Below are 15,100 nucleotides of genomic sequence, written 5' to 3'. Positions count from 1 at the left end.
ATGCCGTTGTAGAGCTGCAGGATGTTACTTGTGGTATACACTTTTCTAATAAGTGCAACACTAACAACACTGCTGCAAGACAGTGTCATGTGTCCTGCAGGGAGATCTGCACAGGATTTGATCCCCAGCATGAATGAGTGGATTATCCCTCCTGTGTGATGCAGTGTAGTACGACCGTCTCAGGTCAGTCAAAACTGAGAAATTAATATGAATGTTTAATAGGTCCTTGTCCTGTTTTGCAACATGCCCTCTACCACTGCCCGCTGGCTTATCTTTATTCAATTATAAATGACTTGTATAATGAGGGCTTGATCTAATACCTGGGTTATTTCAATTAGTTTCACCAGAGAGTCATGTTTCCAAATTTAGGTGGAGCTCTGAGTTTGATGCAGTGCAGTTGCGCCACTGCAACCACAATAATAAACATACTGTGAAATAAATATCTCACTTATAGTGTCAAACAAATCTGAATATCAGAACTGTTTTTCAAATCAGAATATTTGAGACAGGTCTTGTATTGATATTGTTATTGTGTGAAATTGCGCATGATGATCCAGCTGGTCTGTAGCGGATTGCTGACTTCTCCTACTGGGCTAACGCAGATAAACGTGCTTGATATTTGGCCAACATAGTCAAGGCAACAGATTAGATTTCGGGGCATTCAACATTTCTGCTGTCATTTCTCTCATTTTGTAAAGGCTGTATTGAGAATCATTCCACATGAGTACACAAAGGTGAAGCAACAACAGATTTTTAGCCTATTCAAGGCTATTTTGGAGCATATTGTGTATGTATTGAATACCAAGTAGCAAAATTGTGGTATGGTGAATTAATGCTTATTACATTTGCCTCACAGTTCTGAGGTGTGGGGTTCGAATCCCAACTGCAGCCTTCCTGTGTGGGTTTTAGGTTTTTGCTATTCCCTTTGTGCTTGTGCGGTTTTCCACCTGCTTCCTCCTACATTCAAAACCATGTTTAAGATCAAGTGAAGACCTAATTGTCCTTAGCAACCAATGTACCCAACCACTCCCCCAAAGTCAGCTGGTAGAAGCTTCACTCACCACCAACCCTAATGGGGACAAGTGGTGTAGAAAATGGATGGAAGATACTATGGCTAAAGGTTCATCGATTTTTGTATGTCAATGATGATAGTGTTACCCATGAGACGAAGAATCAATGTAATGTGAGGCCAGAGAAGTCTGTAATTAATGTTCATAGCCATGTTGTGTGAATAAACTCTTGTGTCAATTGCACAGCGTCTTGCCATCATACAACCACTATCATGACGTCTTTATTTATACAGCACATTTCATACACAGGGCAACTCAGTGTGTGTGTGTGTGTGTGTGCGCGCGAGTGTGTGTGTGTGCGCGTGTGTGTGTGTGTCTGTGTGTGTGTGCATGTGTGTGTGCGTGTGTGCACACTTTGCACTTTGCCCACATCTTGCACACATGTCTGGGGTCCATTGCCAGAACACGTTCTGTAATTGTGACAGGGAAAATAATGAATAATAGATCCCTGCCATTCCCTCCTGTGACACAATCTCCATGACTAATATGGCATTCTAGTGATTGACTGTGTGGTTGGTCTCCCACCCACCATTGTCTTTCCTGACACGCCCTCATGTTGCACTACAGTTTATCTGCTACTGTTGTTGGTCATCCAACGTCTCTTCTGTTAGACGCCTCATGGATTTGGACCCTGTTGCCATCGCAGCCATCTATTTGTCTCGCTGGCGCTCTCATCTGGTGTTTCTCCATATGTGTGTGGGACTTTAAGTCCTGTCATCCTGCAAAACGACTTGATTTGGTGTGAAAAGGTACTATTTGTGACCATCACTAATCTCTCAGGGATCAGTGGCTTTCTAATCATTTAGTTAGCCATGAACTTACATCAACTTCAAATCACACAAATCTATTTTATAATCGTTTTATAATTTCATGAAATTAATGTATTGAATGAACTAGCAGATTGATTGATTGATTGATTGATTGATTGATTGATTGATTGATTGATTGATTGATTGATTGATTGATTGATTGATCTATCGACTGATTGATTTGATCAGCGTAAGACAAACATGTATTTCAAAAAATAAAAATTATCCAAGAGCCAACACCAATTTCATCACCTCATATTGAAATCAAGCCATAAAAAGAAAACTTTTTTTTTCCTTTTTAACCAAAGACAAAGTCAACCCAAATTTGGAATAGTCATAAATGTATACAGTCTTTATTGAATACTTGAAGTTGAAACTTTTTTTCAAAAGACTTAATTGAATGACACCTTTTAAGGTACATTTTATATGTACACCTTTAACGGAGACACAGCTTTGCTTTATGTCAGCCTTCGTCTGACATTTTTTTGAGAACATCAGCTCCACTTATATCATAAGAAGTATCTCTGTTTTCAAACAGTTGTTTATAGTAATACAGTAAATAATTATGTACTTTCTACGTTATTTGCACAGCTTGGCATTTGGCTAAGTCATAGGATTTCAAATTACAGGTTGTCCTCAACTTAAAAACATTCGACTTACATTTTACATTTGTAGATAGGAACAAAACACTGGCATAGCTAGAAGCGGGGTCACAGGACCACTGTCCCCCTGTGAAAGATGCTTGGGCCCCTCAGGTGCCAGGCCAGATTTTTGGGTATTTTATAATTTTATTCTGAGGGTTAAAATCAGGGGATGTAGAGAATAATAGTCAACTGTGGGCATGTGAAACCCTTTGACACAAACAGCAGACATGCTGTTTGGACCTGTAGCCAGACTTTATACAGCCGTGCCCTAGATGCTCACATTTTTGCAACCATGGTTATTATCAAGTGCAAATTTACCTTGCGTGCAGGCAGATTACAATTGCAAACCAATGTGTAATTTGTTTCACAATGATTGAGTAATATAGCGTATTGTGTTTTGTCTACATTCCACATACACAAACGGGAATGTGTGCGTCCTCAATCATAATGGGGTCAGCAAAGTGCTGGCCCTTTAATTTCATCCTCGTGAGAGGACATGAGGCTCCCGTTTTTTGGACAGTCCTCATTTTCTTGAACAAAAAAAAAAAGATGTTGCACTTTCTGATTGAGAAACATAGACTACACAGATATCTGGAGTACATGGCACCTTAAACTGGCAGAATTCACTGTTGGGAGGAGAGGAGTAGGGAGGTGGGGGGACGTACTGCAGTGGACTTCCCACATCCAACAGTGATGCACGTCATTTACCCCCCCCCCCCCCTCCTCTGAGCTCTCCCATGGTACATTCCAGAGAGATGTCAGAGGCGTTTAAATGAGAAAGCTCAGCTCCAAAGGCAACTAGTGCAGTGACAGCTGGCCTGAACAAGGAGGGGGCATGTGAGGGGGAGTTCATGGATCTGCTGGACCACCTTTTTGTATGTATGACAGGGACAGAGCAAGAAGGAAGACTGCGGATGAATGCGTGCCTGCGTGCGTCTGTGTGTGTGCGTGTGTGTGTGTGTGTGTGTGTGTGTGTGTGTGTGTGTGTGTGTGTGTGCGTGCGTGTGTGTGTGTCTGTTGTTCTCTGGGTGTTTCTCTTGTTTCCTTCCTCTCTGTTGTGTTAAAGTCATCTTAAAAAAGGAAGGAAGATGACATCTTGGGCCATTGGCCATTTAGCGGGCATGCTCCATCTCTCTTTTCCTTTCTCCCTCATGTTTCTCCCTTTCTATGTTCTGGTAAATGGGCTCTGACAGGTATGCTCTGCCAGCCTTCTCCTGAGCAAAAGCACAAATCCCACTCTCCTCTATACCTGCCCTGCTTTCTATACTCTCCTCCTGCATGTCCCTTGACAGCAGTGCAGTTTTCAGCACACTAAGAAGTATGCATGTGGATTGAATGACCCCCCCCCCAAAAAAAAAAACCAAACAAACAAACAAATAATAACTTGGTCAAAATGGTTGTCATGTAAAGAAGTTATCTTTTGTTAACAAGACTTGGCTGTATATAGTTTTCCACTAGAATCCATAAGACTGATGTGCGTACACATCATATGACTGCAAACTGAGAGGTGCTTTCTAAAAGGAAAGAATAATAGTGCCTCATCATCACTCTGCATTGTGGGTTGTAAGTTGCTGTCTGGGTTTTTCATTCGTGTTTTGAACATTTGCAGGCTTCTTTTTAATGCATTCACCAAGGACATCAGATAGTCACTGGTATTGCTTGTTGGACGTGCGTGCTTTACAACTCTCACAGGAGAGATATGTCTATGTGTACACATTTGAGTCATAGGAATCTCGTACGGAGTAAATCCTGAGCCTACACAGTCAATATGTGAGAATTCAAAAATGGTGGAAGGCGTGTATTCACTCTCATTTAACATGACTTTGAATGTTATTGGATAATTCTGAATGCAGCCACATCCCCAGTTGTTAGAGGGTGTGCACAGTTGTGCAACCGCATCAATCATTTCAGTTGTTAGTTTTTACTTTAAATTGCAACGTTTTGTTTTGTTTTTCTCAAAAACCTGATATTTGAATTGGGGTGTGTAGACTTTTTGATATCCACTGTATAAATGACCTGCCTGTGCATTTTACATTAAACAGTATGTAACGCTTTGAATTGGACTATTGAAATATTCATGCAGTTGCTGTCTCTTGACAAGATGGTTTGACCTCATTTCTAGGGTTACTGGTAACAGGTGAAAAATGATATGTTGATTCTTTTCGGTCATCTGGCCACTCCTCAAGGTTGTTTGCTGCATTTTCACCCCCTGCTGCTTTTGCCCTGCTCATTTATATCAATAATAGTCCACGATGAAAAGATTATGTAGTATCAAAGTAAGTCATGCGTTAGTGTGTGGTTGTATAGAGATGAGATACTATTATGTAACCATAGATGCATCTCATCCAAATATAGCAGCCATTAGGGGATTAGCCGCGGGTCCGTTCGGCTCGGCTTCACCGCGGCCCAGCTTGGATGTCTTTGCCGCTGGTCGCAAGCTGCCCTCGACAACACTGTCCTGTGCTATCAGGGGGAACTGATATGTCCCAAGGTGACGGGTGGCAAGGATAATGTCTTGGCAGGCCATTGCTTTACATAGCACAGGCACATCTGTGGCTTTGTGGCTAAGAGTGAGGCATCACTTTGTCTACTGGCCTGCAGTAGATTGGATGGCACAGCTTTTCTTTTTCTGGAAAAACTCACCTCTTTACTGATTTTGTGCATGAACAAGTTGTGCTTTGGCACCATGTTGAAAAATGTTTCTGTCCATGAAGTATGTTGAAGTGAGGTCAAATGCCAGGTGGGGCACGTGTGACCAACATGTTAATTATATAATGTTTTGAAGAGGTGTACTTATTACGATTTCATAGACAAAAGATACAATTTATGGTCAGTGAGGAGAGTTGAGTGGGTGTGAAATATTTCCCTTTTCCTATAGTAAAGTCAAGTTACCCAATACCCTGCTCTTATGATGAAAGATAAGTATTAAATAGCAAAGACTCTGCTCATGATTCTAGTTGTGTTATTCAGACAAACTTGTTCTACATGTTGAGTAGGATGTGTTGAGACGGCGGGGCTCAGCAGAAGGTGCTGCACGACACAAGTTGCTGCGACTTTGTAGTCTCCGTTTGTCTTTATTTATTTTCACTCAGCCTTTTTAAGAAGTGTTTTTCTGTGTAGCGCTGGGATTTTTTTCACTGCCATCTTTCATACTATATAGGGCTCTTTTGAGAAAGAGCATATTGGTCTTGACTTTGATCAAATATACACTATCAAACCAGAGGGTAGACATGATTGAACGAAGCTCTTCTGCTGGCAAATGTCCATCCAAAATGTGTAATTTGATCACAAGTCTGAGTGAGATGGAACAATTACTTTCTCCTTTCCTAGTCGACCTCCGTGGTGCCCGCCACCTCCTCACACCCCAGCATTCCTTGCCTGGGATCCCCGTGGCCTTAAAACAATCCATAGATCTCCGTACATCCATGGATGGCAAGTACAAAGAAATTGCCGAGGTCGGTTCTCTGCAGTAGCTGCGATGGCGTTCACGTTTGAATGAACTTCAATATCCAATATTATAGTTCTACCTGTGCTTGTGTATCTGTGAAGGAACTGTTCTCACGCAGCCTAGCTGACAGTGAGATGCGCAGTGCTCCTTATGAATTCCCAGAGGACAGCCCCATTGAACAGCTCGAGGAGAGACGACAGCGCCTTGAGCGGCAGATCAGCCAAGATGTTAAGTGAGTGGGAAAAAAAGAATAACACATGTTCAGGAAGCAGACTTAGACTTAGACTTAGATTTAGACTTAGACTTAGACTCAACTTTATTAATCCCTTGGGATTACTCTTTCAGGGAAATTCTGTGTCCAGTAGCAGTAAAATACAAAATATACAAAAAAATATAAGAGATAAAAATATACAGAAATATGCAGAAATATATACAGTGCAAGAATTAGCAATGAAATGTAAAAAAGGCAAAAAGATAAATTAGGTAAGAAAATTGAGGGAGGTAAAAACACTACACAGTAGTTGCCATGTATTATTGCACAAATGTGAAAAAAGTAATTGCACAAACATTGATGAATAGGGCTTTGACACCTCTTTCATGGAAAAAATATTTTGCAATTTAGCATATCTCTCTATAACATTAATTCCCAACTATTGTGCTTCAACACAATACAGATCGTTAGGTCTGCCACAGGGAATAATGTACTACTTAATTGGTGCAAAACATATTTATTTACTGCAATCCTTTGTTCAGATATCTATGCAAGCGACATATAGTGACAAGAAAACTACTTAAAAGCTTTTTCACTACATGGCAGAAAGTAACGTACAATTATCATTGCCATTCACTGTCACACACGCACCATGATGGTAACAGAATTCACATTTAGTCAAGCGCTGCTATCAGCCACAGCATGCCGCAGTCACTGACCGTGTCAGTAACATGAATTGTTATCTTTATTGGTCTACCAAATGAATTGTCTGGTGTGAGCTCAACCTCTCTGTCCACAGGTTTGAACCAGACATCTTGCTGAGAGCCAAACAGGATTTCATGAAAACAGACAGCGCCGTAGATCTCGAGTGAGTACCTTGCAATTATCCGTTCAATTACCTAATCCATGTGCTCAGGAAGAAAAAAAAAAAAGGCATATTTTCTGTCAGATACATGAAGCAACAAAGTCAAGCGCCAGATCTGCTGGAGAGAGAATTACTCCCCGAGAGAGAATACCAGCGGGTCACCATCTCTGGAGAGGAGAAATGTGGGGTAAGTCAAACGTTTTTTTTCCAGATATATTACATGCTCTTCATCGTCTCTTGTTCTGTTGCACCCCAATGCAGGTTCCCTTCACGGACTTGCTGGATGCTGCAAAGTGTGTGGTGAAAGCCCTGTTCATAAGACAGAAGTATATGGGCCTGTCGTTGCAGAGCTTCTGCAGGACCACCGCCCGGTACCTGCAAGAGCTAAGCGAGAGACCGCTCGACCTGACTATCTATGAGGAAGAATTCCAAGAGGCGACGGAGGCCAGTGTCGCAGCAGGTGCGTTGTGGCACTCTACCGTTCAAGACTCTCTGGATCTTGTTCACGAGTGAGGGAAGAATGAAAAGGGGGATCGACAGGCAGATTGGCGCAGTCATGTTGATAAAGGAGCTGAGCTGAAATTTACCAGTTGATCTACATGACTGGGAAGAATAAGGTCCTACTTTAGAAATAGGGTGAGAATCCCGGTCAAATGATCTTAAATGGGCATTTATCATTATTTTTTAATTAGTCATGTATAGGTCCCATTATCGTCTTTATGTAAAATTATAGTTATTATCTATAAATCAATGGTGTATATTCCCAATGAGAAATACTGCAAGTTTTCACATAATTTGGTTAGTCAGATGTTTTGGAGTGAAGTAATCACAAGACCAAGGTTCCAGCGCGTCTCGAAAATCCCATTTAGCACAGTACAGTAGATTACAACTGTTGCTTTATATTGCCACAAAATGGTAGTGGACATGCCTGACCTAGTAAAAACATAACTTAAAGTCACAATTTCTATTGCTCTTCGTCACAGCCTTATTTCTGATTTATCTCGAGATATTCACAACCAGGACTTTACTATCATCCTGCACATGACTCCCACATTAACACTCAACCACCATCCATCTGTTGCACACCTCCGAACAGGCCACCCAGCGTGAAGGCCTTCTTACGCTGAGAGATGAGTCGCATGTTTATTTCTACCTCCTTCAAACCTGCCACTTACTGTGACATTTTGTGCTCCCTCAGATGCCACAGTGCACCCACCTGTTTCTGGAACGCACCCCTACAAGAACAAGGACCCGAGCAGCATGCCGCCCGACGTGGGCTACGGCTGCACGATGGTGGATGGTGTCATGCATGTGTACACATCAAGAGAGACCATGGACAAGTGAGTTATGGATGGTTCTCAGAAAATATGGTCCAGCAAAATATCATTTTTTTCCATGTTGCTTGCAGGAGCACCGAGCTGGACCTGCCATATCCGGACCTGCAGGAGTACATTGCTGACATGAATGTCATGATGGCCCTCATCATCAATGGACCAGTGTACTTTTATTATCCTTTTTTTGAATGCATTTTCCACCGTTGAAGTCTTTTTATTAATTCAACATGTGATATGGCATGTTCTAATTAAAATTAAAGACAGAAAGAGCATTTTTTATCTATATTGAGATATTAAGTATGTTACAAACGTACTATTTAAACATAATCCCGTTACAACAAAAGAAAATCACTGGTGTCCCCGTGGAGCTATCTAATATTTATTTCCTCTTTCTAATAACTATTTCCATTCTTTCCCCGCAGGAAGTCTTTCTGCTACCGTCGCCTGCAGTATCTAAGCTCTAAGTTCCAGATGCACATCCTCTTGAATGAAATGAAAGAATTGGCAGCGCAGAAAAAAGTCCCGCATCGAGACTTCTACAATATCCGGAAGGTAGCGCCGTCAGGATCTAACTTTGCCAAATCCGTGTTTTCCGTCCAGGTTGTGTAATCAGCTTCCTGTTTGTATGTGTCAAGGTTGACACGCATATCCATGCCTCCTCCTGTATGAACCAAAAGCATCTTTTGCGCTTTATCAAAAGAGCCATGAAGAAGTATTCTAAGGAGATTGTGCATGTGGAGAGAGGAAAGGGTCAGACGCTCATGGAGGTATTTGAGACGATGAACCTGACTGCTTTTGACCTCAGCGTGGACACTTTGGACATGCACGCAGTAAGTCAGAAGCCTGATTATCAGAATTTTTGGTGTAGGGGATAAATGGATGGACTCACCTTTTTCTTCCACTTGCAGGATCGCAATACTTTTCATCGATTTGACAAGTTTAATGCCAAATACAATCCCATTGGTGAATCCATCCTGAGAGAGATCTTCATCAAAACGGACAATCACGTCGAAGGCAAATACTTTGGCCACATTATTAAGGTAACGATGCGCCTTCAAATGTAGCCATCAGTGCAAAGCAATGCAAACCTTCTTAGCTGCTATCATCCTGAGATCACCTGTTTTTAGAGTGTGATCATGTGACCTTCCTAACATGAGGCATGATTGAGCCCTTAGCAACTATGATGTCATTTGACAGCAAGTGGCTGCCTGACAAGGATAGAAGTTAAAAGTACAGTTCAGTATCAATATTTCATTCGAGACAAACAAAACATGGTGACCACGTTGTGTAACTGTCACTCAGGAGGTGATGGCTGACCTGGAGGAAAGCAAGTATCAGAATGTGGAGCTGAGATTGTCCGTGTACGGGCGCTCCAGAGATGAGTGGGAAAAGTTGGCAAAGTGGGCTGTCAAACACCAGGTCTACTCGGACAATGTGCGATGGCTGGTGCAAATGCCACGACTTTTGTAAGTGACACAAAGAGGTTTTACTCAGCTAAAAATCTAGCTCCTGGATTTGGGAGTGAGAGAGAGAGAGAGAGAGAGAGAGAGAGAGAGAGAGAGAGTGAAAGAGAGTGAACAAGAGTGTGAAAGAGAGAGTGAAAAAGAGAGAGAGAGAGTGAAAAAGAGAGACAGAGAGAGTGAAAAAGAGAGACAGAGAGAGACAGACAGCGAGAGAGATACATGGCTGTGGAAAGATTAAAATTGAAATACTGCATGATAGGCCAAGGAAGGAGAAAATAAGCAATACTATTTTAACACAACTTTTTGTTTTCTTCCAAGTGATGTCTACCACACCAAGAAGCAGCTGTCCAACTTCCAAGAGATGCTGGAGAACATTTTCCAGCCTCTGTTTGAAGTCACAATCCATCCAGGCAAACATCCTGAGCTACACCTCTTCCTTCAGCATGTACTGTATTACATTCATGACAATGCATTTGTTAGCCCCTCAGAGTTACATGTTATGGGTCTCTCTTGCAGGTTGTGGGTTTTGACAGTGTGGATGATGAGTCCAAACCAGAGCAGCATATCTTCAACCTGGACAGCCCGCTGCCAGCCAATTGGACAGAGGAGGACAATCCACCCTACTCCTACTACCTCTACTATATGTACGCAAATATGACTGTTTTGAATCACCTGCGCAGGTATGTGGGCTCCCTGTGGCTTGTAGTATGATCCTTTGTCTTCATGCCATCTTCTCGTACCATTTTTATCTGCATAGATTTTTTTTGGAAACAACCTTTGTATTAATGAATGTAAAATGGATACACTACCATTGAGTAATATCTCAATGGGCTGGTGCACCGCTGATATAGCCTGCGAGCTTCATTCTTTCTTCGGCATTTAGATTGTCAAGACTCCTGTAATTATCCATTCATCCATCCATCCTTCTATTATCCTAACCGCTTATCCTCACAAGCGAACAACCTCACGAACCATTCGTATTCACATGCACACAGCCACTGAGTGGGAATTGATCCACGCTGCCCGCAAACAAATCAGGCATGAGTACCCCTACACGATCAACGACTACCAGGAAATATATTTGCATTAATTTAGCTGTTTTTCAAAATAGAAAATACTATCAATATGCACAATATAGTTAACATCTTAAAAATCAAATATGGATGATAATATAGCAAATATTTTTCGCAAATATTTTACATATACATATGAATTTTTGATTTTATTGTATGGAATTTATAAATAAACAACACATGTGGCCGTTGAGAAGTTCTCGTCATTGATCTAGAGCAGTAGTTCTTAACCTGGACTGGATCGAACCCGAGGTGTTCGGTGAGTTGTTGTAAGGGGTTTGGTAGAGCCTCCGCTGTGGAAGTCACCTGATTTATCGTGCAAATTCGTGTTGACGCATATCTGAACTGAACTCAAAGCCAACAGCAGAAGTCACACTGATTGGCAGATATATAATTTGTTGTGAGTTCATGCATTGTGTAGGTTTTGTTCTTAGAACAAGGTGATGTTCAATTGTTCATGCACGGCTCATTTTGTGCACCAGTACAAAAACATCTATGTCTTGAATTTGAAAAAAAATCACATTTTATTTTTCACTTAAGAGGTATTTGGTGAATCTACATATGAAACTGGTGAGGTTCGGTATGTCCAACAAGGTTAAGAACCACTGGTCTAAAGTTTTATAGCAATCATATACATGGAAGGCCTTTAAAAGATAAGGTATTGTTTGTTGTCGAAATGTCTTAGGCAGCTTCAGTGCAGTTCTATTCAATTCGTTCAATTCTAGACATTTTTAAATGCTTGATTGATTTCCCTGTTAGGGTAGCACCATCTGGTGGACATACAGGGATTCAATGACTAATGTGAACGTTTTTAGAATATGAGAATCCACCGTGCAATATCAAAACAAATGTCCTGCCTCAATGAAAAAAAAGAGGCACAAGACACCCTGGCCTATAACAAACCAAGTGCGGATACAAACAGACCATCAATAAAACACACTTTAAAAAGACCGATTGCCTGCTCTGTATTTACTACAAACAGCGCCACCTACTGGATATGTTCCAATCCAGAGACGTGTGTTCGCCATTTGTGTTTCAATGCAGGCAGCGAGGCTTCCACAGTCTTGTACTGCGTCCACATTGTGGCGAGGCAGGCCCCATCCATCACCTGGTGTCTGGGTTCATGCTATCAGAGAACATCTCCCATGGGCTACTGCTCCGGAAGGTTTGAACCACAATATCACAAAACCCCAGAGGCAACAACCACCATATTATTTTGCCCAACCGAGTGACCATCCTGATCAAGTAAATCTAAATGGAAAAAGTACACCTGCGATGATGTCTTATCTGTCCACAGGCTCCTGTGCTTCAATATCTGTACTATTTGGCTCAGATTGGCATCGCCATGTCTCCACTCAGCAATAACAGTCTGTTCCTTAGCTACCATCGTAACCCTCTGCCAGAGTACCTCTCCAGAGGCCTCATGGTCTCCCTGTCCACAGACGATCCTTTGCAGTTTCACTTTACTAAGGTTAGCACACAGACAGTCAACTCTCTGGAACATGAGAGTTAGTGTGTGCACTTTTGTTGTAGGAGCCCCTGATGGAAGAGTACAGCATTGCTGCTCAGGTGTGGAAGCTGAGCTCTTGTGACATGTGTGAGCTGGCCAGAAACAGTGTGCTGATGAGCGGTTTTTCTCATCAGGTACCCAAGACTCTGCATGTCCAAAGTTTTGAAAAAATTGCTCTGTTGGTGTTACACAATCCTTATTGATACCCAGGTTCATTGTACTGTCTGCCATCTAGTGGAAGCCTATGGAATTGTTCTGTCTGTTATAACGCATCTACTGTAATGTGCAACGGCAACATGGCTGGGGATCACTGCGCTATACAATTAAAACTTATTATCATTCCGGTTTAGATGAAGAGCTATTGGCTCGGCCCGGACTATGTCAAAGAAGGTCAAGAGAGCAACGACATCAGGCGCACCAACGTCCCGGACATCCGCTTGGCATATCGCTACGAGACCATGTGTGAAGAGCTCAATTTAATAACGCAGGCCATTCGTACGGACGAGCTGGACACGATTGAAGAGGAAGAGAGTCTGTGCATGGCTGCTCCACAAGCAAAGCAATGACCTATCCCCATGGAACACAAAAATAGTTAAAACACTGTGGAAAATTCTGAAACAGTTTGTGTTTATTTCCATGAGGTGTAACTTTTCATTGTTAAGTCTCCAAATATTATTTTTTATTTTTATATGATTTGTTGATGGTCATATCTTGTCAGCTTTTCTGTGTCAGCATCCAAGCTGTTATTGTCATAAACCTGACATCTCATTGCTCTTTGTTTGGTAATTATTCAGTCTTTTGTGAATATTTGAACTCCTGGCCCCGGAGCCCAGATCCCCCATAATCTGGCTCTGGTCATTGCTCGTCTCCAGCGATAATGCAAGCAATCTAAGAATTCATTTCTGTTCACATGTGCTGCTTGTGCGAAGATGCATGATATGTCGCTGCACTCCCAACCCTTGTACAAAGTCAACTGTTACCAAATGGGAGTCATTTGAGGAAATGAAAGTTGGTTGAGATTCTTACGTAATATCATTCAATGTCTTAATGTCTTTGTGAGAAGTACAAGTTGCAATTCAAGGCAATGCTTGTCTCCACCCAGGTGATGCTGCACTGTAGTTGTTTTGTGAAATACAAGTTCATGTTGCCTGTCCTGCTCTCCGTGTGTGTGTGTGTGTGTGTGTGTGTGCGTGCGTGCGTGCGTGTGTGTGTGTGTATGTGCGTGTCAAGTCAAAGTCAAAGTCTGCTTTATTATCAATTTCTTCACGTCAAGACACACAAAGAGATCGAAATTGCGTTTCCTACGTGCGTGTGTGTGTGTGTGTGTGTGTGTGTGTGTGTGTGTGTGTGTGTGTGTGTGTGTGTGTGTGTGTGTGTGTGTGTGTGTGTGTGTGTGTGTGTGTGCGCGTGTGCGACAGTTGTAGTCAACACAGATGAACACAGTTACACACAAGGTAACACACTATTCAGTTATCAATAAATGTTATCTTATTAGCAAACATCTAACACAAATACAACATATATGAATAATTGACATATATATATATATCAACAGAAACCTACGGACAGTGAAGGCCAACATGAACAAATGTTATAGATGGAGATGGATTGATTTATGGCTCATGATGGAGAGCAGTCAACTACCGTATTGGCCGTTATTACCGTATTGACATTAAATTTGCCCCTAAAGAATGCAATTTAATTCAAAACCACAACTTAATTGTACTCGTCTGCACTGAAACTTGAGATGAACACAAAGGCTGGGAACAAAAAGGTTTATTGAGGTCATTGAGAGATTGTATTGGGATTTACTAAAACATACGGGTAACAGGAACAGTGCATTAGAGTGACTGAGGATAATAGTTAAGAGAATGTTCATGTGTTTTTAAATGATTTTCGATAAAATATGTATGGATTAAAAATAAATAAATAGATGAATAAATAATTAAATAAATAAGCAATTTAAAATAACCATCAAGCTACTGAAGGATGTGCGTGCGTACGCGCGTGTGTGTGCGCGTTTTCAATAGAATACAGAATGTTTCCGAGTACATTGTCTTAAACTAATACTGTATAATGACCTGCATATGAAAACACCTGTAGGCCCAAGTATAAGATAATCATCAGAAAGCCAGTGCTCGTTCCGGCGGAAACTGAGCGAGTCTTCTTGCTCTTACGATGCGTAACTGGGAAATGTCGTATGTCGAGACCAAGAATGCCAGGAAGAAGGATTTAGGAATTAACCCCGCTAGTGATGTGCATTCCAGTTCTTTTAAGTGAACTGAATCTCAAAATAGTGAACTCGTGCCAATATATATATATTATATAACTTCGCTCCACATGTCCTCAGCAATGCAAACTTTTGTGCCGGTACACCATATGTAAATGTAAATGACGGGATTTTTTTTTTTTTACCTCATCTAATATGTATCAAGCATACGAGCTGAGGTTTTAGAACAGCCAAACCAGTGTTTCCCAACCTTTTTTCATTCACGGCACACCTTTTCATTGGAAAAAATCTCAAGGCACACCACCAACAAAAATCTGTTAAATGTTACACCAGCTTCTATATTAAAATCAGTTATATTACAACAAAAGACGTAAAGTTCTACTCCTATATATGTATGGAGAGTCGAATAACTGAATACAAATAAATACTAAATATTCTTTAAA

General features: G+C 41.4%; 1 protein-coding gene across 5 annotated transcripts in view; it reads left to right on the top strand.

Annotated features, from left to right (window-relative positions):
* ampd2b (adenosine monophosphate deaminase 2b) overlaps nt 1-15,100 on the top strand; it is a 23,781-nt gene extending 8,681 nt beyond the window's left edge. For 2 of the 5 annotated variants that reach the window (XM_088369407.1, XM_088369405.1), the window contains 17 exons: nt 5,854-5,978; nt 6,073-6,203; nt 6,982-7,050; nt 7,132-7,234; nt 7,309-7,507; nt 8,246-8,387; nt 8,456-8,545; nt 8,804-8,933; nt 9,017-9,211; nt 9,290-9,421; nt 9,684-9,847; nt 10,163-10,289; nt 10,361-10,524; nt 11,962-12,082; nt 12,215-12,388; nt 12,451-12,561; nt 12,778-15,100. In XM_088369407.1, the coding sequence (XP_088225533.1) occupies nt 5,854-5,978; nt 6,073-6,203; nt 6,982-7,050; nt 7,132-7,234; nt 7,309-7,507; nt 8,246-8,387; nt 8,456-8,545; nt 8,804-8,933; nt 9,017-9,211; nt 9,290-9,421; nt 9,684-9,847; nt 10,163-10,289; nt 10,361-10,524; nt 11,962-12,082; nt 12,215-12,388; nt 12,451-12,561; nt 12,778-12,993 (2,393 nt within the window). In that variant the 3' untranslated portion in view covers nt 12,994-15,100. Of the gene's footprint in view, nt 1-83; nt 184-3,270; nt 3,399-5,853; nt 5,979-6,072; nt 6,204-6,981; nt 7,051-7,131; nt 7,235-7,308; nt 7,508-8,245; nt 8,388-8,455; nt 8,546-8,803; nt 8,934-9,016; nt 9,212-9,289; nt 9,422-9,683; nt 9,848-10,162; nt 10,290-10,360; nt 10,525-11,961; nt 12,083-12,214; nt 12,389-12,450; nt 12,562-12,777 lie in introns of those variants that run through there. The other 3 variants (XM_088369408.1, XM_088369409.1, XM_088369410.1) reach the window with 3 other exon arrangements.

This window comes from Syngnathus floridae, chromosome 2 (genome assembly GCF_059516105.1).
Source record: "Syngnathus floridae isolate MCC-2025c chromosome 2, RoL_Sflo_1.0, whole genome shotgun sequence".
Lineage (NCBI taxonomy): Eukaryota > Metazoa > Chordata > Actinopteri > Syngnathiformes > Syngnathidae > Syngnathus > Syngnathus floridae.
Note: the sequence above shows the minus strand (reverse complement) of the source record. Positions and strands in the feature narration are given on the sequence as shown.